At 44.1% G+C, this 23488-nt stretch overlaps 1 protein-coding gene across 1 annotated transcript in view; it reads right to left on the minus strand.

Moving 5' to 3' along the window:
- Positions 1-6016: 6016 nt before the first annotated feature.
- The window catches only part of MTBP (MDM2 binding protein), a 36122-nt gene continuing 18650 nt past the window's right edge, over positions 6017-23488 (minus strand). The window contains exons 17-22 of the mRNA XM_069959835.1: positions 18107-18202; positions 17042-17299; positions 16288-16516; positions 10547-10660; positions 9363-9428; positions 6017-6144 (exon numbers count right to left, since the gene is read on the minus strand). Of these exons, the coding sequence (XP_069815936.1) occupies positions 6106-6144; positions 9363-9428; positions 10547-10660; positions 16288-16516; positions 17042-17299; positions 18107-18202 (802 nt within the window). The 3' untranslated portion in view covers positions 6017-6105. The remainder of the gene's footprint in view (positions 6145-9362; positions 9429-10546; positions 10661-16287; positions 16517-17041; positions 17300-18106; positions 18203-23488) is intronic.

Consider the following 23488-nt stretch of genomic DNA (forward strand, 5'->3'; position numbering starts at 1 on the left):
CGCAGTATCAGCCGCACTTCTCAGTCTCAGTTAGTAATAAATTGTGTTTACATGGGATTATGGGATTACAATTCTGGATCATCATAACTCTGCATTGTGGCGTTCCTCTGTTACTATGCCTGGAAATACATAGAACTGGGTGTTCCCATTCTTCTTGTCAGTGAGGTGTGTCCCTGCCTAGTCTGTACAAGAGGAAAGGTAACACCCACTTGTCAATTTTTTTCATAGGAGGAAAATGAATGTACAAAGCAGCTCTCTGACACTACTGTTGTAGGTAGCTTTCCCTTTAACTCAGTCTTTGATTCTGATAAGAAGTCTTAGAACATGACTAGGAATCTTAGGCCCGATGCCGCCTGTAAGCGTGCGCCTATCTGTTAGATCGGCACTCGCTTAGAGTCTATTACATGGCTTGATAATCATTTAGCAAGGACTGTATGTATATAGTTAGCGGTGTCCATGCAGGCCTTGCCCTTAAACTGTATATATTACCTATCCACAGTATTCTCATGTCCTTTGCTTCCTGGTGCCGTGGCTGCAGCTTCAGAGCGGGTGTCTGGATCAGCAGGCCACTTAGCCTTAGGGCCCTATTCCACCGGACGATTATCGTTCGCATAATCATTAACGATCTCAAACGACCGCTATTGCGAAAGACATGAAAACATTCACTCATTTCCATGGAACGATAATCGTTACTTTTTTCTTGGCTATTGCGTTCATATCTACTGCGAACGACGTCTTATTCAATGTGAACGTTTTGCGAACGAGCAACGATAAAAATAGGTCCAGGTCTTATAAAGCGATCAACGATCTCTCATTCGGTCGTTAATCGTTAACTGAATTTTAACCGAACGATTATCGTTTAGATTCGAACGATTTAACGATAACCTGAACGATAATCGTCCGGTGGAATAGGGCCCTTAGACCAGTGATTGGCTGAGCGGCCTGTCAGTTCAGAGATCTGCTCTGAAGCTAGAGCTGCGGTGCCAGGTAGGAAGCAAAGGACAGGAGAAGACCATGGCTAGGTAATATATATAGTTTAAGGGCAATGACTGCACTATATACATACAGCCTTTGCTAAATGATCATCAAGCCATATACTAGACTCTTTATGTGAGCGCTGACGGTGCACGCTTACAGGAGGCATCGGGCCAAAGATTCCCAGTCATGTTCTAAGACTTCTTATCAGAGGGCAGAAGGACATCAGCATTGTGGACAGGTAATATATACTTTATTTATTTTTTTAAACAATCATCATCCGTCAGCCGCGCATCACTATTACATGTAGTGATGCACAGTTGGCGGACAATGATTTTAGGTCAGGATCAAAATACACAAACAGCCGATGATCGTCGTCTGATTGTTGTCTCTATGACACGGAGTGATAATCAGCCAGATTTGGTCGATTATCGCTTTGTAATAGGATCCTAAGTCACACCAGATAACTCTCTAGAAGGAACGTTAACCTATTCTCCTTCTGAAGTGTTGTCTGGCTTGACTTAGACTCCCCAGTCATGTTCTAAGACTTCTTATTGAAATCCGACACTGACTTGAAGGAAAGCTACCTCCCAAACTTTCCAGTTGAGAGCAGCTTTGTATATTCTTCCCACAAGACCATGAACGACCTGTAAGTCTTAACATGTCTTTATGGCACTCTCCTCAAGGAGACAGGCTATGCCTTTGTTTCCAGGAAGAGCTACAGAGGAATGGCACAATGCGGATTACTAGACTGGACAGGTCCTCTTTTAAGAGATGATCCAGAAAAACATGGCTACTTTCTTCCAGAGACCGCACACCACCCTCGTCTCTAGTTTGGGTGTTGGTTTTGCAACTGAGTTCCATTGAAGTGACTGGAACTTAATTGTAAACTACACCCAAACAGGAGACAATAGTGGTGCTGTCTCTGGGAGAAAGTGGCCATATTTTTCTACCGCTGGATAACCCCTTGTTGAAATGGAACATACCAGATTCTTTAGTTCATAGGTAAATAAGCCGCCACCAGAAGAGTAGCTGCTTACTCTATTCTGATTCAGTAAACATGCACATTTTAGGGGAAAACAGGTTTATTAATCAGATATGACATTAAAGGCGTAGTTTACAAAAAAAATAAATATTTCAAATCAACTGGTGACAGAGATTTGTAATTTACTTCTATTAAAAAATCTCCAGTCTTATCATCTGCTGTATGTCCTACAGGAAGTGGTGTATTCTTTCCAGTCTGGAAAGCAGGAGAGGTTTTCTATAGGGATTTGCTGCTGCTCTGGGTAGTTCCTGACATGGACAGCGGTGGCAGCAGAGAGCACTTTGTAAGGGCGGGTTCACACTACGGAATTCCGTCAGCTGTCCGCCCGCACGGGCACGCGCTTTTCCGCCGGCTCCAAAGACACCATTCTATGGGCCGGCGTATTCCGCGATCCGCTAAAAGAAGTGACATGACACTTCTTTCAGCATATAGCGGAATACGCCGGCCCATAGAATGGTGTCTATGGGGCCGGCGGAAAGGCGCCCAGATGTGCGGGCGGACAGCTGACGGAATTCCGCGGACATTGTCCGCGAGAATTCCGTAGTGTGAACCCGCCCTTAGACTGGAAAGAATACACCGCTTCCTGTAGGACATACAGCAGCTGATAAGTAGTGGAAGACTGGAGATTTTTTTTTTTAAGAAGTAAACTACAAATCTCTGGCACCAGCTGATTTGAAATCATTATTTTGTGAACAACCCCTTTAAGAAGTCTGAGAGTAGGTATAAATCCATCTACTGGCTGTAACCCAGCTATCTCAAAAATGGAAAAGTCAATGTCATATTTACTTGTGTAGTGGTCCAGACCTTATTATATAACATCCAGCATCCATGTAAGAAATAGTTCCTTCTCTTACAGCATCCTTGTCTTCTGTACAAGGGGGGCACTGACGGAACCCCCACACTGACAGGGTACAACCTATCGGTACTTTCCTTCCTGAAGCTAATGATCAGAATAGATTTTATTGCTATAAAGCTTTTTATTCGATTCTTCAGTTGTAATTTTATTGACAAATAAAACACTTCTTTTTGTTCCTTGTTGACAATTATTGTAAATAAAAAAAACTATAAAAGTGACCATGTGACCTGGCGTTTCCTCCGCTCCATAGATTTCCTAGACATGGAACCTTCCTGTACTGTAATTACAGTCAGTGCCGAGAGGAGCATCGATTTATCCTTCTCTCGCTCTGAACGCCGTCCACAGAAGATTCTATAATCACAAGATGCTTTAACCATTATACAGTCTTTATGGGCTCTCACATCTGCTCTTTCTAGGAAACCATAGTAAACAGGTATTCATCCATACGGGGGGGGGTCCTCCGAAACAGAAAATTAACCCATAGCCAGGCAGTATAAGAGCATAGACAGAAAAAAGATTTAATGCTTCCTTTATAGTCTAGAATACAAGCTTCCCTGGTGGGCTAGGGTACAGGTGTCAGACCTGCGGCCCTCCAGCTGCTATAAAGCTTCAATTCCCATTAAGCCTGGGCAGCCAAAACAAGATGGAAATTGTAGTTTTTTTTTGTTAGTTTTTTAACAGCTGTAGGGCCGCAGGTTTGACACCTGTATACTAGTGTATTGGCAGAGCTAAGACTTGCTTGATGGTTCATAGGAGTAAATGGCTTCCTTGATGGCCTATAATAGTGGAGGAGATACAGCTTTTCTCTAGAGAACAGGTGTCAAACTCGCAGCCGTCCAGCTGTTGCAAAACTACAATTCCCATCATGCCTGAACAGCCAAAGCTAAAGCTTTAGTTGTCCAGGGATGATGGGAATTGTAGTTTTGCAACAGTTAGGCGGCTAGGAGTTTGACACCTGTCATCTATAGTCCTGGAGGACATAATGCACAGGTGTCAAAGTCACAGCCCTCCAGTTGTCTTAAAACTACAATTCCCATCATGCCTGGATGATGGGAGGTGTAGTTTTGCAACAGCTAAAGGGTCTGGAGTTTCACACCCCTGAAATTCCTGACTCCCTTGTGGTCTAGAGTAGTGGATTTAGTGCATGACCCCATTGTGGTCCAGATTAGTAAAGGAGGTAATGACTGCTTTCCCGGATGGTCTAGAGTGGTCAAGGGTTAAAGCCTGCACTCCAGGTGGTCTACCATAGTAGATTGAGTTGCCTTATTTACTGTTTAGTAGTGAAGTAGTTAAAGGGGTTATGCAGCGCTACAAAATATGGCCACTTTCCCCCCCTACTGTTGTCTCCAGTTCAGGTGCAGTTTGCAATTAAGCTCCATTTACTTCAATGGAACTGAGTTTCAAAACCCCGCCCAACCTGGAGACAACAGTAGGGGGAAAGTGGCCATGTTTTTGTAGCGCTGGATAACCCCTTTAACCCCTGAAACTAAGTTGCAAAAACTGGAGACAAGAGTGTTTCTGTCTCTGGTAGAGAGTGGCCATGTTTTTGCAGCGCTGATGGTCTATTAGTAGGGGGTTAGTAACGGCTTCCCTGACAGTTCTCAGAATGATTCATACGCCAGAATATGTTGCAGGTGACAGTCACAAGGAGTTCTCGTACTGACACTATTACCCCATGTCACCCTCCTCGAACCCCCTTTAGGAGACACTATGATACACCCGGCTCTGTAGGATCAGTAACGGACACAAAGGAGGCGGCTGCAGAGGATTATTTTTAGTTGCCATTGTGGCTCCTTATTTCCATATGAATTAAGTTTATTCTTGTTGATCTATTAAATAAGAAAACTGCAGGAGGAACCATTGTAGACGGGAGAAGCAGATTCTAGAACATCTGACAGACAGCTGAAAGGGGAGGAAACACAATGAGAACATACAACTCTGATGTTGTTCCCCAGTGCAGAGAGGAGTAGGTGCTGTGTCGTCCTGTGACTGCATGACGTCCCGGTGTGAGGTCTACTTACCTACAACCCAGGTCTGGTCTCATCCCCTGACATGTAACAATGAGAAATAGCTGTGCACCATGGAGGAGACTTCTCAGGGTCACACAATTATTTTGCTTATCAGTTTTTTTTTTCCATCCGTTTTTTTTTTTTTTTTACAAAAAATGGATGAAAAACTGATGAAAAAAAACTGATGCAATTGTGTGCCATCAGTTTTTCCATTGAATTCTATTTAAAAAAAAAAAAAAAGTTTTTTTAACGGGCAGAAAAATGAGGTCAACCACGTTTTTGTGCACGTTAAAAAAAAAACGGATCAGTTTTGATCCGCTCTTTCTATAATGAAAGTCAATGGAAAAACGGATGCACACAATTGCATCCGTCTTTTTCAGCCTCTTTTTATCAGTTTTTTTTTTTTTTTTTCTGCAAAAAACGGATTGCAAAAACGTAGTGTGAACCCAGCCTTACCATAAACTTGCATGGTAGTCTATGGGTCTACCGGAAGTTCAGTACTCTGCTCGCTTTTGTTGGGATTTTGAATGGGCATACTGCCTTACAATGACTGGAACCCTTTAATTGTTTTCTCTTCTTTACTCCATACTCTGTCAGGCAGGGTCCTCATACCACCAGCAGATCACTTGGTACCATCTTATAGAGGAGCTGGGCAGATTTTTATATAGTTTGACGGGAAAAGATCTGTTTAGATTACTGCTAATCCTAGTTGCAAGAGTCCAGTGGGTGGAGTTACTCAGAGACCTGGAAAATAAGACTACATATGTTCAATGAGAAAGGTTCCCTTTAAACCAGTGGTGTCAAACTCAGAACGCCCTCCGGTTGCAAAACTGCAATTCCCAACATGCTTTGGCTGTTCAGGCATGATGGGAAGTGTAGTTTTGCATTTGACACAAGGGAGAAGAGGGGGTTGCTTTACTACTATCCTCAAGCTATAGTGCAGGGCAAGAAAGGGTTAAGTGATTGCCCAACAATCCCTCCAAAGTAAACTGATGATATCGGCTAACACAACACAGGAACACAGGGCCCCGGGAGCAGCAGGAATCTTTTCAGTAGCTGCACACAATGCGGGGATTGTTAGTGCAGAATGATGTATTGCTATGCTGCAGCCGAGAATAAGAGGGAGAAGCACAAGGTAAACGGTTTATTATTACACATAGAAATTATAATGTACAATCTATACAGCTCTCACACAAATAAATAGGACAGCAACAGAGCGCTCACTTTTTCTTCAGTTTGTCCAATTCCCATTGTATAACCTGGAGGAGGAGGGGGGAAAAAAAGTTAATTTAACTTGGTACCCAAGATATCCCATCAGCACTTGCAAAACTACAACTCCCAGCATGCACAGATTTGTAGTTTTGCAACAACTGGCGGGGCACAGGTTGGGAAAGACTGCAATAAACCTTCCTTCTGGCTTATAAAATTGAACACTTAAGGGGCTTTCCACACAAACATAACTTTTGATATGTTGCTGCCCATGGTGAGACTAACAATTATCTCCTTCTCCCAGTTCTGAGCTGCTGCTTTCTGCTGAAGACACAAAAATCAGTGTGTGAGCTTTTATGTCTGTCTCCCCCTCCCTTCTCAGACAGCTGATGTAAACAAGTCCCTGGCAGGCTTTATCTGTCTGCAACATTGTAGCTTCCTTGTAATGCTGGGAAGAATAATCATAGTAAGTTCATAAGCAACTTGACCTCAGAATAACCCTTCCAGCATTACAAAGAAGCTACAAGGTCACAGATAAAGCCTGCCAGGGACTTGTTTACATCAGTTGTCTGAGAAGGGAGGGGGGAGGAGGGGGAGAGAGAGAGAGAAAGGCTCACACAGATTTTGTAACCTCAGCAGAAAGCAGCAGGTCAGAACTGGGAGAAGGTGACTGAATAGAGGTCAAGTTGCTAATGAACTTACTGTGATTTTTCTTCTTAGCATTACAAAGAAGCTACGATGTTTCAGATAGCCTGCCAGGGACTTGTTTACATCAGTTGTCTGAGGGGGGGGGGGGGGGGGGGGGGAACAGAGACAGAGAAAAGCTCACACACCAATTTTTGTGTTTTCAGCAAAAAGCAGCATCTCAGAACTGGGGGAAGGAGACTGAATAGATAAGTATAGAAGGAATTATTAGTCTCAACATTAGCAGCAACTTATCAATAGTTATGTTTGAGTGGAATACCCCTTTAATCGCCTATATGAAGAGATGGGAGGTGACAGTAAGCCCCACCATGGCTATAGGAGTGTTACAGCCATCCAGCCTACTCATGAATAGTAACACTATAATCCAGCTTCAAGTCACAGACGCAACAAACTCAAGAAATAAGTTACAAGCAGTTTACTCTTCAACCTGATCTATGAGTTGATGCAGAGGAAGGTGGATGTTGTGGTCCGCTTCCCCCGGGGTCATCCCTGATGGATCATTGACAGCTTTACACAGCGTCTCTGCCTGACTGAGCTAAGCGAAACAATGATGGCGGGGACTGAACATTTACGTTGTGTGCTATATAGTGGGATAAATCCCTAACATAATGACTATTACCTCATGAATAAATGATAGGGGACGCTGTCATCGTAAGACAATTATTACATCATCACTCTCACAATGTTTTCAAGGCGAATGCCAAGTAGTCAGAGGATTTACGGGAGGAGACAATCGTCTCTTCGGCCGTCTGCCCTCCCACCACCGATGTGATCTCTGCTTCTATTGTATAGTCAAGAGCAAAGGTTAAACTAAATAAAGGAGTAAGCAGAATTCTAATCGCAGCTCTTAAGGTGAAGCTATAGGGGGCGGCAGTGATGGACAGTGTGTTTGTTAGGGGAGTCCCCCTGAACTGCTATGAGCCTCAGTAATCAGCTGTTATCTGGGGGGGGGGGGGGGGGGGGGGGGGGAGTTTGAATCCCCTGCAGGGGGATTTAAAGGGATTATCCAGGCTTAGAAAAATATAGCCTCTTTCTTCCAGAAACAGCACCCTTGTCCTCAATTTGTGTGTGGTATTGCAGCTCAGTTTTATTGAAGTGAATGGAGGTGAACTGCAATACCAGACACAACCTGAGGACTGGGATGGCGCTGTTTTACTTTAAGTGGTTTTTTAAACTCTGCATAACCCCTTTAAGAAATTGCACAGTTCTCTATATTTGTGTAGAGAATACTTTAAGGACATGTTGGGTCCTCCAGAGCAGAAGGTGCTCCTTTCCTGCTGCTCTCCTCTCCCTGTATACAGGATCCCATCCAATTAGCTTTGAATTCCCTAATCCAGAATTTTATAGTGTGGTAAACAAAATAAACAACCAGTTTGTGCTATGAAAAAAAGGAACAGGGCTGGCTCATGTAAATTTGCTTTTCAAATCAACTGGTGTCAAATTTATATATAGATTTGTAATTTACTTCTATTTAAATTTTTTTAGAGGGAATCTGTCATCAAGTTTATTCCGCCTTAAATGAGGGCAGTGTAAATTAGTGACAGAAATGCTGAAGTTGAACAGATCGATGTATTATTTACTGTACATCATTCTGTTCAGCCGTTCTCCTAATATGCAGGAGAATAGAATTCTTGCCACACCTGCTGATTGACAGGTGACTGCCTATACACAGCAGGGATTGATAACTGCCAATCAGCAGCTGGTGGGCAGAGTTTGCTGCTTCTCTTGAATATTCAGGACTACTGAGCTCATGCACATAATGGGGAGGACTACTTATTGTCCATGTTTTTCAGGAGGAGATCTCTGGATCAGCTGCACAGAACAATGTAAGTGATACATCATTCTGTTCAGCGTCTGTCACAAGTTTATGCTATCCATAGACAGGGCTAAATAAGCCTACTCTCTAAGTCTTCCAGTACTTATCAGCTGCTGTATGTCCTGCAGGAAGTGGTGTATTCTTTCCCCTTTACCCTTGTTATCAGTGACAGTCATCTCCCCCTTGTAAGGCCTTAGATACCCCCATGGGGAGGTAGAGGGACTTTTACTCATGCTACCACGCCACTTACAGCTCATTCTCACTTCTATATTTTGGATCCATAATGACAAAAATGTTGCCAATACACAAGTGTTCCTTTCCTGTATTATTCACGTGTCCGTACTTGTGCAATTTTATCTACATTTGTACATATGCAATAATCAGTAAAAAAAACAAAAAAAAAAAATAAACACAAATACTAGGTACATCCGGTATTTTTTGGTTTTATGCAAAATTGCATGAAGGTGATCTTGGCTGTAAAACCTAACTAGGCGTCTGAAGGGATGACGACAGGTTAGAGGCATTTTAGATATTTCCTGTGACATGTGCTGCCTGCATGGATGTATCCCGCCTGCATTACTCCCTCGTATAGCGGAGTACAGTGCGGAGGGAATTCCTCACCGTGAACAAGTTTACAGTAGTTACTCAAGAACGTGATCTGTAAAGAGCCGCCATCGTCTCTAATATAAATATTTACATCAGTGACCTCTGATGGTTCAATGAGATCGAACAAACGCTGCGGCTCACCTGCTTCACATTGTTACTGGCAGCTTTCTTCATCTCGTCATGGAGGCCTCGGGATGTCTTCAGATCCTAAGAATAGAAAGGAGGCAGCGATCAATGCAATATATCAGAGATACTTAAACTGTGTGTGTGATTATATAATGATCCCTCAACCTACAATGACCTCAGGTTACTGCATTTTCAACATACAATGTTCCTTTCTCCACCATCATAACGAGAGACCAGACTCAAACATAAATTTTACAGGTAAAACCCCAGTATTAGTGAAGTACGTGCAGTGATTGGCTGGGTAGTAGTGCCTCCCAACATTTTAGTGTGATACCACATGTCCTGTACTGCTGTGTGCCTGGTATCTCCTCCCTAGAGTATAGTGTGATACTACATGTCCTGTACTGCTGTGTGCCTGGTATCTCCTCCCTAGAGTATAGTGTGATACTACATGTCCTGTACTGCTGTGTGCCTGGTATCTCCTCCCTACAGTATAGTGTGATACTAAATATCCTGAACTGCTGTGTGTGTCTAGTATTTCCTGCCTACAGTACAGTGTGATACTACATGCCCTGTACTGCTGTGTGTGTCTAGTATCTCCTCTACAGTATAGTGTGATTAATACATGCCCTGTACTGCTGTGTGTCTCTAGTATCTCCTCTACAGTAGTGTGATACTAGATGTCCTGTACTGCTGTGTGCCTAGTTTCTCCTCTACAGTATAGTGTGATACTAAATGTCCTGTACTGCTGTGTGTGTCTAGTTTCTCCTCTCAGCAGTACAGGTCATGTAATATCATACTGTACTGTAGTGTGCCTAGTTTCTCCTCTACAGTATAGTGTGATACTACATGTCCTGTACCAGGATGTTCCTGCGCCAGGATGAGTTGCTCTTTTGGGCACCAGGTGAGGGTGGCTTCATTTTATTTTTCTGGGACCCTCTGGGATCTGTACAGGACCCTAAAATTGCTCTGGTCATCTACATAGAAAGTAATAGGCAATCTCCAGTAGCTTTTTCTGACTGTTGTATGTAAGGACTTGCTTTATTAATGTTAGTTATCTGCTTATTTTTTTTTAATCTTTATTTTTATCTCATTTTAAGTTACCAGTTTTATGGTCTCAACATACAATGGTCCTCTCAGAACCAATTAATATTGAACCAACCCCACACCCCTACACACACAACCAAACAGCCCCGTACCTTCAAGAAGAACTTAGAGATGTCAAAGAGTCGCTGGTTGCAGGCTGCGTAGCATGGGTGGTCCTCCTGGATGCCATGCTTGAGAAGCGTTTTACAGACCACCTCCCTCAGCATCTGCAAAATATAAAATTATTATAGAACACCTGACAGCAAGCAGACAGTCTACAGGCTACGGACATCTCCGCACAAGTTTTTATTGGTCTCTTGTTTCCTGAATGCAAAATAAAGCAACTAATTGGTTTTTATTAAACATTTACTACCATTTAGCTGGAAAATATGATGTGTCCATCAGATGGACTCTCTGCTCTCCCCCAGTGTTAGAGCCAGGAGAGAGGAGGATGTTTACACAAAGCAGCACAAAGTATGGATGCAAGCAAGGCAGATTTCAAAGGCTGTAGATGGGATGTGTACAGAGAAAAAGGAGCTCATACAGCATGTTAGAGTGGCTGGAGAGGAGAAACTAAGCATAATCTTTTAATAAATAAAAAACAAAAAGCGCTTTTTGTACCACAAGTAGCAAAGTAGTACAAGGCAAGTAAAAAGAAGAAAAAGAAAAAAAAAAAGAAGGTGACTATAGCCTTTAAAGGGGTAAACATTTTCTTTAAAATCATCTGGTGTTAGAAAGTTATATAGGTGTGTAATTTACTTCAATTAAAAAATCTTCCAGTACTTACCAGCCGCTGTATGTCCTGCAGGAAGGTGTGTTTTTTTTTTTTTCTAGTCTGACACAGTGCTCTCTGCTACCACCTCTGTCCATGCCAGGAACTGTCCAGAGCAGTAGCATATCCCCTGGACAGTTCCTGACATGGACAGAGGTGGCAGCAGAGAGCACTGTGTCAGATTGGAAAGAATATGCCGCTTCCTTACAGCAGCTGATAAGTACTGGAAGATTTAAATTTTGCCAGGGAGCCCCTTTAAAGTAAATGACTGCCTTGATAAAACACTGCAGTCTTTGCATACAATTGCTTGTATAATAAAACAGCTAAAAATTCATTATAAAATCTGTTAAAATATATAATAATAATAATAATAATAATAATAATAATAAATTATAATATAAATATATATATAATTTTCCATGCAACATTGTTTTGCTCTATTTTTCACTGCAAAATATAATATTTATTGCCCTATATAGCGCCATCATATTCCATAGCACTGTACTAAGCAGGCCAACAACATATTTCCTGTCACACGCTAGAGCTCCATACAGATGTTAGAACCCTGAGCACCCTGTGTCACAAGACAGCAGACTGACCACCATAATATTACATATAACTAAGAGAATTATTACAATTAATATGGGCCCAACCTGGACGGACTGACCACAACTGATGGCACATCCAGCATCTCAATAGGAAAATGATATCGGATAGTTTAAAAAGCTTTAAAGAAGTGCAAAAATGTTAAAAAAGTTTGAACAGGATGACATTTTATTCCTCTACAAACAGCGCCGCTCTTGCCTTCAGTTTGTGTCTGTGGTATTGCAGCTCAGTGCTATTGAAGTGAATAGAGCCACGTTGCAATACCATATACAACCAGTAAATAAGTGTGGCGCTGCTTTTGGAAGCAAGCTGTGATTTTTCACAGGTAATAATAACTACAGAATAACTACAAACGGTGAAGAGATCACATTCTGAAGTGGGGAACAGGATCGGCTGGCCTATGATCGCTGCCCCTTTAAGACAAGGATAACCAGAAGGCATTGATACCAGTTCTATTTAGAGTCATCCATCAAGCACATAATTGCAGCTGCCTATAGAGAGACGTATAACCGAGTCCATTGTTATCTATTGATCCCGGAGAGAAAAACCTAACTGGGTCAGATATAAGTAAGGGACCGCAGGGGCTGAGGGAAAACAGACACCTATTGATTTCTATGGAGGCCCGGTACTTCCCCATGTGAACAGTCCATCTATATTATACAATCACTAGAAGATAATTGCAATAACCCTAAAATTGCACATAATCCATGTGTGTGTCACCAATGAGAGGCGTTCACGTCCAGAGAGATCCCTGCAAGGTGGTCGGGGAATGTCGGCAGGAAATACAGGGAAGTCTGTAAATTATTCACAGGTTATAAGTCTGGACACTAAGGATAGGTGACAACTCCTATCCCCCCCCCCCCCCAGATACAGAGACTGAGGCTCCTGAGTGACTATTCACCTGTCCCCGGTGCTGACTGCATCTTCTTACAGTCCCATCCAGGCGCTCAATCCCAGACAGATTTATTTTATTATATCTTAATAAGATTTTAAAATCTAGATTCTTCCCAATACACAGTCCTATGGCTGTCCAGGGATGATGGGAATTGTCTAATAAACTACAAAGTTCCTGTAAGTGGGACTGAGGATGAAGGTAAGAAAGGACGAGTGCTATAGGGACTAGTGATGCACGATGCACCAAAGTAATCAATACTACTATCGATATTTCAGTTCGGTACCAGGATTTCCTGGTATTTGATACTTTATGTTAAGCTGCATAATAGTGAGCGCCAGCAACGTTCTCTGCGCCGCCCCCAGACCTGTGGTGTCTCCTCCTTAGCCCGCGCACTGTCTGCTCCTGGCGGCGCCAAATTAAAATAGCCAGCACATAGCGATCGCCTGTGCTGGCTATTTTACAGTGTACATGCATCTGTCACACCAGAGCCGTTCCGTATGCAGCAGGAGTCTGTTGCGTATGGAGCAGCCCGCTCAATGACTGCAGCCCGCGATATTACAGGCGGCAGTCATTTAACCATCCCCCACCCCCCTTCCTCCAGGACCCGCCAGTGCAGCGGCAGCGGTCCCTCGCTACTTCTTCCGCCCATCCTCTCCACACCTGCCCCAGGAGCCGCCACTGCACCCTGTGGTTTCCCAGTTACCTTCTTGTGCCCTGCACCTCCCAGCATACCTCCTTGTACACTTGTTGAAATGCACGAGGAGGTATGCTGGGAGATGTAATGCACAAGGAGGTATGCTGGGAGATGTAATGCACAAGGAGGTATGCTGGGAGATGTAATGCACAAGGAGGTATGCTGGGAGTTACAGGGGAATTAAACTGTTAAAAAAAAAAAAAAAAAGTGTTTAAGAATTGTAAAAAACTCATAATACAAGTTCTAATAATCTCGCTTTTCCCTTTTGTTCAAAAAAACAAAAAAGTTAAAGAAAAACAAAACACAACAACAAACATTAGGAATCATTGCATGCGTAATTGTCCAAACATTAAACTGTAACAAAAAAAGTGACCAAACAGTCCCATAAATAAAAATGTGGTACATGGGGGCATCATATCTGTGGCCCCGGGGGGGTTATTATATTTGTATTTTAAAGCTACTCTGTACCCACAATCTGACCACCCCCAAACCGCTTGTACCGTCAGATAGCTGCTTTTAATCCAAGATCTGTCCTGGGGTCCGTTCGGCAGGTGATGCAGTTATTGTCCTAAAAAACAACTTTTAAACTTGCAGCCCCGTGCCCAACGTCCGTGGCCTGGATTGTGTATGAATTAGGCTGGCACACCCACTCTGTCCTTCCTCCCCAACCTCCTGATCATTAGGAATGCTCCAGGCAGATTGCCTCCTATTCCTCACCTGTGTCAGCACGGCACATGGGCTGGATCATTAAGGCACCTGTGCCTTAGGTGAAAAGTGTTTCAGTAGCATTCGTAATGATGAAGAGGGTGGGGAGGAGGGACGGAGGGGTGGTGCAAAGTTAGGGCACAGATACTCCCGTTCGGCTCAGGGCTGCAAGTTTAAAAGTTGTTTTTTAGGACAATAACTGCATCACCTGCCAAACGGACCCCAGAACAGATCTTGGATTAAAAGGGGTTATCCGAAGGTATAAGTGGTTTGGGGGGGGGGTCAGATTGTGGGTACAGAGTCGCTTTAAGCGCTTTTTTCATACTTTATTAAGTATTGATGAAATGGAATTGAGTATTGAAATAAAACATATGTTATCGGTATTAAACTCAAAATTCTGGCATCGTGACATCCCTAATAGGGACATATCAGCAGGGTAGATGCTTCTAACCTGCTGATAGTTTCCCTTTAATGTCTATGCTTAGTGCACATAAGGATCATACTGATATTAGTAGAGTATATCAAAGTATAAAAGTATTGTCAACCTGTGTTAGGCCTAGTAACTGAGATTCCATCCTGGTGTGTACCCGTTACACCTCAGAAGTAAAAATCAATAGTAAAAGATGTTGCTCAAACTTACTGAGTGTATACAGCTATAAAATAGTAATATCTAGATATATAGGTATATCAGTGACAGTAGTTAGATAGAAGGTAAAATAGATAATAAATTGCTAAAATAAGCCATATCATGGCAACAGACCATAAAACATGTATAATATGGGTGAAAAAAGTAATCCCGTTGCTCCAAAGATCGTATCTACAAAATAAAATAAATAAATAAAAAAATCACACTGGGAGCCAGAGGCGTTTGGCTGTGACCGCTGTGCTCTTCTGTAAGTGCAGGGCGATTGTCAGATCTTCTGGGCAGCCCACAGGCCATAGCGGCGGTCTCCTCTCTCCAGTGAGAGACTACTTTAGAACCCATTTGGCCAGGCAGAGACTCTTCTTTATACACGCTACATATCTGGATCCTTTCAGCCATCAGCCCGCTGAGAAACTTTTATGTGATACTTAGGAATTTGCAGACTCATTAAACAACGTAAACTTTGTTTTTTCAGCCGCAGCAGTAAATACGATGTATTGAGCCTCCTATGGACTTACAGGATTATTTTTTGCACATAACATATTTTCCGGCGTATAAAAAGTTTTTTAACCCCGAAAAATCTTCTTAGAGGTCGGGGGTCGTCTTATACGCCAGGTATGGTCGCCCCATACGGTGGGGGAGTTAAAAAATGGCCGCATCCCCACCATATGGAGCGACTACTACAAAAACAAACAATCAGTTAACTCACCTGGGGCCAATTCCCGACCCCACGTGCCTCCTCTCCCATTCCTTGCCTGCGCCGGAGATCCCCGAAGCTCTCCTGAGCAGCCAAGTGTCTCATCGGAGAAGCTCGGAGACGCTCGGCTGCCGGGAGAGCTTCGGAATGACAGAGGCTTTGGGTACTTCCGGAGCCTCTGTCATTCTTTTGAAGCTCTCCCGGCAGCAGAGTGTCTCCGAGCTTCTCCGATGAGACACTTGGCTGCTCAGGAGAGCTTCGGGGATCCCTGGTGCAGTCAGTGTACGTCACACTGCCTGCGCCGGGAAAGCGACAGGAGGCGCGTGAAGGCCGGGAACGGGCCCCAGGCGAGTTAACTTTTTTTTTTTTTTTTAATTTAGCTGCAGTTAACCCTTGCCTGACCGCAACCCTGCTGTGGGGTTAACATTTTCCGGCGTATAAGGCGAACCCCTGGCAATCTTCTTGACAGTCAGGGGTCGTCTTACACGCCATAAAATACGGTATATTACACGTGTTAGGGGCTTATTGCTTATTGTCTTTCGGATGATACGGCTTCTTTTACTTATCCTTTTAACAGTGAGATTTTTAGCAATCTATTAAATATTTTCTCATACTTACCACACTGATATACCTATATATCTACATGTTACTATTTTATAGCTATATACACCCAGTAGCGTTGATAACCATTCTCCATCTTTTCCTATTGATATTAGAGGGGAGCACATACACTGATATAAAGCTATATTACATTCCTCTGTGGACGTTTGACCTTATGGATCTGTAAAGCTGCCTGACTCCACCTCTTAAATGTTTGTATAGGAAACAATGAGGCCACATACCCGATTGTGTTTCTGAGATCTGGTCTCGTTCTCGGGATTCACACTTGGCTTTGGCTGACTCAGTTTGCTGCTTAAAGATGTTCCCCGATCTCTGGACGTTGGTCTGACTGAGGACGACACCGCTGCCACCCTCTCTGGCCGAGGTCTGGTTACCACAGTGCTGGCATTAGGGACGCTGGTTTCACTTGTATGGGACAGCAAAGAGTCCGAGCTTTCAGATTTGGCGAGCCTGGAGTCGAGACAAACAGGACGTATATTTAATGCCAAAGTAGGATCTTCAATACAGTAAAATGAACTGGTTTCATGGTTAGCGACCGTGCACGTGCTACCACTTGTCTGCAAAGAGTAGGGCCCTGGTATACAGAATTTATGGAAGACAAAAAATATCCAGTTACCATAACATTTCTCTCCTCTACTACTGATGTATCCCCTTGTCAATAGCAGTTACGTCACTCAATCCTTACAGGAGCACAGAGCTGCAGTACCAGATACAGCCACTATAAAAGCTATGGAGCTGTGCCTTGTGAACAATGAAGCGACTGTGTTGTGACCCTTTCAATTAGGTCTGAAAAGACAAGCCTCCACCGATCCGCTTGGCTATATGAGAATCCTAGAGCAATTTTCTCTGGTTCATCTTAATAGGGGGGAGTCTCTAACACAACCACTGTACATTTACCCTAAAAGAGCAAATAGAAGTCATAATGGGGGGGGTCCTGACTCAGAACATCTTCGAGTATGGAATAGTATAACGTACCTTTTGCTTGCAATGAATCCATCTAGGTCCCTGGAACGACGTTTCAGCCTAAGCGGGTCGCCACCTTGTAAGGATTCTCCATCTGGGACGCTTCCGGGCTCAGAGAGAACGGCTGGAGACGGGAGTGGGCTCAGGGCAAAGGGAATAGGACAACATTCTCGAGTGCAGGTCGTCTGGGTCTCATAGCGGATAAGACGAGACTGGAGTTCTGAAAATGCTACATCACGATCTAGAGCTTTCCGGTTATCGAGGCAATATCTGGACAGGGGAGAAAGAAACAGAGTTACACTAAACAGACCGGTATTTCTTACATAGGGACAAGTGTCGTGTTATTAGGCGGCCAAGTGTCCAGAGCGGTTACTGGGGGAGAAAATTATAAGATATCCTACTGTGAAATTTAAAGGGGTTATACGGGGTTAGGAAAAAGTACAGCACCACCCCTGTCCTCAGGTTGTGTGCAGTATTACAATTCAGCTCCATTCACTTCAATAGAACTGAGCTGCAATACCGCACCCAAACGGAGGACAACAGAAGTAGAAGAAAGAGGCCATGTTTTTCTAGGCCTGGATAACCCCTTTAAGTCTTAGGCTTTTCTTTCAAACCAGCTGGTGTCAGAGCTATAAAGCATTGTAATTTACTTCGATTAAAAAATCTTAAGTCTTCCAGTACTTATCAGCTGCTGTATGTCCTGCTGCCACCTCTGTCCATGTCAGGAACTGTCCAGAGCAGGAGAAAACCTCTCCGGCTCTCCAGATACACCACTTCCTGCAGGACATACAGCAGCTGATAAGTACTGAAAGACAGGAGAATTTTTAATAGAAGCAAATTACAAATTTCTGTCACTTTGACACTAGTAACGTACCCCTTTAACGGGAGCAAAGAGTAGCAGACCGTGCTATTCCTTCTGGCAAAAAGACCAAATGGACCAGGTGATCAGTCAATGGAGTCCACTGAGTGCAGGTCTAGCTCTGCCGCCATGATTTCCTGATTTATATTATATTCTATTCTATATGAATGGAACCTTACATAAGACTTCTTCCACTAGACTGGTGGCTGAGAACTTACTCCAGTCCGTGGTAGTGGCACTCCGAGGCTTTCCTGAATGGCAGCGCTCTCAGCTTCCGGGGGGTCAGTTCCGGGGTTAACTGGAAAGCGTTATCACTGAAAGAAAAAAGAGGGGATGAAGAAAGGTCAGAAATACAGGATGCAGCTACCTGTACACAGGAGATAGGACTTGCCTCCATAACAGTGCGTTTTTTTCCCTTAAAAAGTGTTGTTCATTTAAAAAAATCTTTTTCTTGTTAGGCTAGCATTAAAGGGGTACTCCATTAAAAAAAAAAAAAAATTCAAATCAACTGGCATCAAAAAGTTATAAAGATTTGTAAATTACTTCTATTTAAAAATCTTCAGTCTCCCAGTACTTAGCTGCTGTACTTCCTGCAGGAAGTGGTGTATTCTTTCCAGTCTGACACAGTGCTCTCTGCTGCCACCTCTGTCCATGTCAGGAACTGTCCAGAGCAGCACCAAATCCTCAGAAAATCTCTCTTGCTATGGACAGTTCCTGACATGGACAGAGGTGGCAGCAGAGAGTATTGTATCAGACTGGAAATAATACACCACTTCCTGCAGGACACGCAGCATCTGATAAGTATTGGAAGACTGAAGATTTTTGAATAGAAGTCAATTACAAAGTTATATAACTCTCTGAGATGAGTTGATTTAACAGTTTTTTTCCCCACCGGAGTACCCCTTTAACCCCTTAAGGGCAGAGCCTGAAATGGCCTTAATGACAGAGACAAATTTTATGAATATGACCAGTGTCACTTTATTCATTAATAACTTCGGGATGCTTTTACCTATCCGGCTGATTCTGAGATTGTTTTCTCGTGACATATTGTACTTTACATTTCTGGTAAATTGGAGTCGATACTTATAACAAATCTTTATGAAAAAAACCCAAATAATGTGAAAAAATGCATTTTTCCAACTTTGAAACTTTTTTGCGTATACAGAAAGTGGTTATACCACATAAATTATATATTAAATAGCATTAGCAACACGTCTACTTTATGTTGGCGGCATTTATTAAACTATCTTTCATTTTTTTTTAGACAATAGGAAGCTTAAAACATTAGCAGCAAATTTCCAAATTTCCAGTAAAATTTCAAAATCAGATATTTTTAGGGACCTGTTCAGGTTTAAAGTGTATTTGAGGGGCCTGTATGTTAGAAAGCCCCACAAAGCACCCCATTTCAGAAACTGCACCCCCCAAACTCTGCAAAAGCATATCCAGAAAGTTTTTAACCCTTTAGGGGAGTCACAGAAATAAAAGCTAAGTGTGTAAGGAATTTGAAAATTTTAATTTTCTGTGCAGAGATTTTATTGTAATCCAATATTTTTCATAATTATAAACCTATTACCAGAGAAATGCACCCCAATAATTATTGCCCCGTTTCTGCAGTTTATAGAAATACCCCATATGTGGCCCTATTGCGCTATTTGACGCAACCACAAGCCTCAGATATAAAGGAGCGCCTAGTGAATTTCAACGCCTCCGTTATATTTGGTCATTTCTGACTGTACCACTTCAGGTTGGCAGAGGCTCTGGAGTGCCAAAACCTAAAAAACACCCCTAAAGGGACACCATTTAGAAAACTACACCCCTCAAGGAATGTAACAAGGGGTGCGGTGAGCATCTGGACCCCATAGGTGCTTCACAGATTTTCCGAACAATATGGCGTGAAAAAAGAAATTTATTTTTTACACTAAAACGTTGTTCTAGCCTTCAATTTTTCATTTTCTTAAAGGGATAAGAGGCAAACAAAGACAAAAAATGTGTAGCGCAGTTTCTCCCGAGTACGGAAATACCCCACATGTGGCGATAGAGTGCCAAGGGGGCGCAGGACGAGCCTCCAAAGGGAAGGAGCGCCAATTGGCGTTTGGAAGCTGAATTTCACTGAAAAGGATTTCAAGGGCCATGTCGCATTTACAGAGCCCTCGTGCTGCCAAGACACTGGAAACCCCCCACAAGTGACCCCATTCTGGAAACTACACCCCTCAAGGAATCTAACAAGGGGTGCAGTGAGCATATGGACCCCACTGGTGACGGGCACTTACATAGAACATGTGCCGAGAAAATAAAAAATACAATTTTTTTCATTTTCACGTCCCAAATGTGGCCGTCACCAGGGGGCCATATCCCCGATGCCCCACTTGTTAGATTCCTTATGGGGTGTAGTTTCCAGAATGGGGTCACTTGTCGGGGGTTTCTACTGTCCTGGCCGCACAGAGGCTTTGTAATTGCATCATGGCATCCTCTAATGGGAATGGCGGCCATAGCTATTTAGCTGGGGAAAAGGGACAATTCTAATTTATTTGGGGGTATTAGGCCAATTATTAGTTTATAAGGTTGGAAATGACAGGTGTCCATCAAATTCAACCTGTGTTGATCCAGAGGAAGGCAAAAAACCCTCGTGAGGCAGACGACAGTAGCCTCAACACAGGGGAAAAATTCCTTCCTGACTCCATAATGGCGATCAGAATAATCCCTGGATCAACGTGACCCCTGAAATAGGAATAAGGGACAGAATTTAGATAATGTAGAACCCCAATGACGTGTGGTGCGCCTTGGAGCGATCCAGTATGCAGAGGCCGGGGTGATCAGGACAGGTGTCACACTGGAAAATGGTGTCCTTCCTGATCCCCCTGTTACCCCACACTCTGCACTTCTTCTGGGGTCTCCCTTTCTCCAGTGTGGGGGACGTCACCTGGAAAACGTTGTCCTGGTGCAATACGGGGTCCTTCATATCCAGAAGCGCTGGGTCCGCTCCATGGCTGCTAAATATTAGGGCGCTATTACGGCTTCTGATATGTTCGGATCGTGCCGCAAGCTACAGTAGCTCGGGCAGCGAGGGACCGGAAGAGGGGGTGCTGGTATAAAAGTTATCCCCGTACAGGTGGTGACCTTTATCCAGCAGTGGGAAGATCAGTTCCCGGACGATCTTCCCACTAACTCCGAGGATGGGGTGGGGGGGAGGGGGCATCTGGGGGCTGCATTCGGGTGTCCCTTCCTACATACATTCTAAGGGTACATGCACACTGCGGAATCGCGACAGATAACCCTTCGTGCATTCCGCAGCTGGCACCCACCGGCGGAGTGATGCAGGCGCACGTCTCCATCCGTGTCATAGACTCCATTCTATGCACGGGCGGATTCCGCTCTGCGTCCAACGTGTTCATTCTTTGGACGGACGACGGATTCCGCCCGTGCATATAATGGAGTCTATGACACGGGTAGAGACATGCGCCCGCATCAGTCCGCCGGCGGGTGCCAGCTGCGGAATGCACAAAGGGTTATCCTTCGCCATTCCGCAGTGTGCACGTACCCTAAATCTGTAAGTGTACCCTGAGGTACTCTCACAGAGTTTGTAGAATTTCACACCATACCGCCATCTCTTATTGGGACGGTACTGGCGGAAAAGACGTGTCTGGGGGGCAGCGTACGCTACGCTACCCCCAGACACGTCACTGGATGATGAGGATGATGAGGATGAATGGAGGAAAGAAGGATCCCCCCATTCATCCTCACTGGCTGTTTTGGTGTCGGAGGCAATAATAGCGTATGCGTCCGATACCGAAAACACCCTGGGGGCCATCTTTATACGGGGATTAGTATATGGGGTATGTAGTGGTGTAGTGTGGTGTAATGTAGTGTTTTTTACGTGTTTTTTTACAGTAAGTATAAAAAAAAAACCTACGCCAACAAAGGAGTTGCTGATAAATGCCACACTTATTAGCAGACTGTGGCAGTAGAATATAGAAAAAAAAACACCCTACGCCAAAAAGGAGGAGTTGCTGATTAGCAGCGCACTTTCGTGCGATGCTGATCAACACTCAGCGGCGATAGGGTGCGGAAAATAGAAAAAAAAAAAAAAAAAAATTTCTACATTCTGAACATCCCTGTAGCTGCTGATAAGTGTATTACACATATCAGCCGCTAGAGGGCAGCAGAGCGCAAAATACGGAAAAAGCCGACGCTGGAGCCGAAAATAGCCGAGAGAAGCCGAACGTGACGTCACGGAAGAAGCCGAAGACGAGGACGCCGAGAACCCGGAAGACGCCGATCAGGAGCCCGGGACAGGTGAGTAATGTACAAATACCTGCTCTGGACCCCTCGGCTACCTAGCTGAGGGGTCCAGGGCAGGTATTTACTATATTGTGGGACTCTGATCGCCGTGCCACCGGCCAGATCGCCGTGAATGGCCGGCCGCTACCGGCCGGCCGTTCACGGCGATCGGGCCGGTGGCACGGCGATCACCATTACTTTTTACAGTAATGGCGGTCGGTGCCATCCTCGGACAGCACCGACCGCCATTTTTTTCCGGGTCATCGGGTCGCCGATGACCCGGAAAGGTTCCGATCGCCGCCATTGGCTGATCTGAATTGATCAGCCTATAGCGGCGATCGTAAGCACGGGGGGTGTTAACCACCCCCCGTGCCGAGAAGCTATGATGGCCTGCTATGATTTATAGCAGGCCATCTTCCCCGACCGCTGTGTGTGAACACGCAGCGATCGGGGAAACATCGGGCGTAAATTTACGCCCTGATGCGCCAAGTACCAGGGCGCGAGGGCGTAAGTTTACGCCCGATGTCGTTAAGGGGTTAAGCGATTATCATGCATGCTTATGTCATAGACTGACTGACTACCACAAAGGTATCTTCTCCAAAATACCTAAAGATCAACATGGTAAAGGACAATCTCTAGTATAAAGTTCTTAGTAAAAAAATAAATGTTGTGTGGAGATGGTTCTAGCACAATGGTAGCGGCCCACCAGGCCTGTGTGTTACATGACTAATGTATCCCCCTCCTTACAATGGTGCCCTCTATTGCCTCCCTTATTTACAGTACACACAGCTTGGTGGGGGGCAGATCAGGGGGCACTTCTCTGGCCTGGGCCGCCTTACGCCTATATAACACGCCGCAGGCCTGGGGGGGGTCACACAGAGGTCAGCCATTATGTACACATTACATAGCTCCCAATCTTTCTCACGTGAACCAGAAACAGGTTCAGCAGAGTGGAAATGAATCCATGGACATGTGACCCAAACACTGGCGGATGCCGCAGTCTGAGGGGGTGCGATAAGCTGCAGAATTAGGTCTGGATTGGAGGTAGAGTCTTTCTTATTCTGTAGTAATAACTTATAATTCTTGTGTGTCCAGTTTCTCTGTTATTTCTCCTAAAAATGTTCTAGTCACCGATGATTAAACTGTGCAGGGACACAACCTAAAGTGGTAAGTTTGTTTAGCAATATATGTCTAGTAGGGGGAAAAAAAGAGATAATGTGCAAAATAAAGTTAAAATAATAAAGTTATTTTGTAAGGCAGGTCAGGAGGTCGTCGTGGAAGAGACGTATAAGCCCCAGTGTTTGTGATCTTGAAGATCACAT

Source organism: Dendropsophus ebraccatus, chromosome 2 (assembly GCF_027789765.1).
Source record: "Dendropsophus ebraccatus isolate aDenEbr1 chromosome 2, aDenEbr1.pat, whole genome shotgun sequence".
Taxonomy (NCBI): Eukaryota; Metazoa; Chordata; class Amphibia; order Anura; family Hylidae; genus Dendropsophus; species Dendropsophus ebraccatus.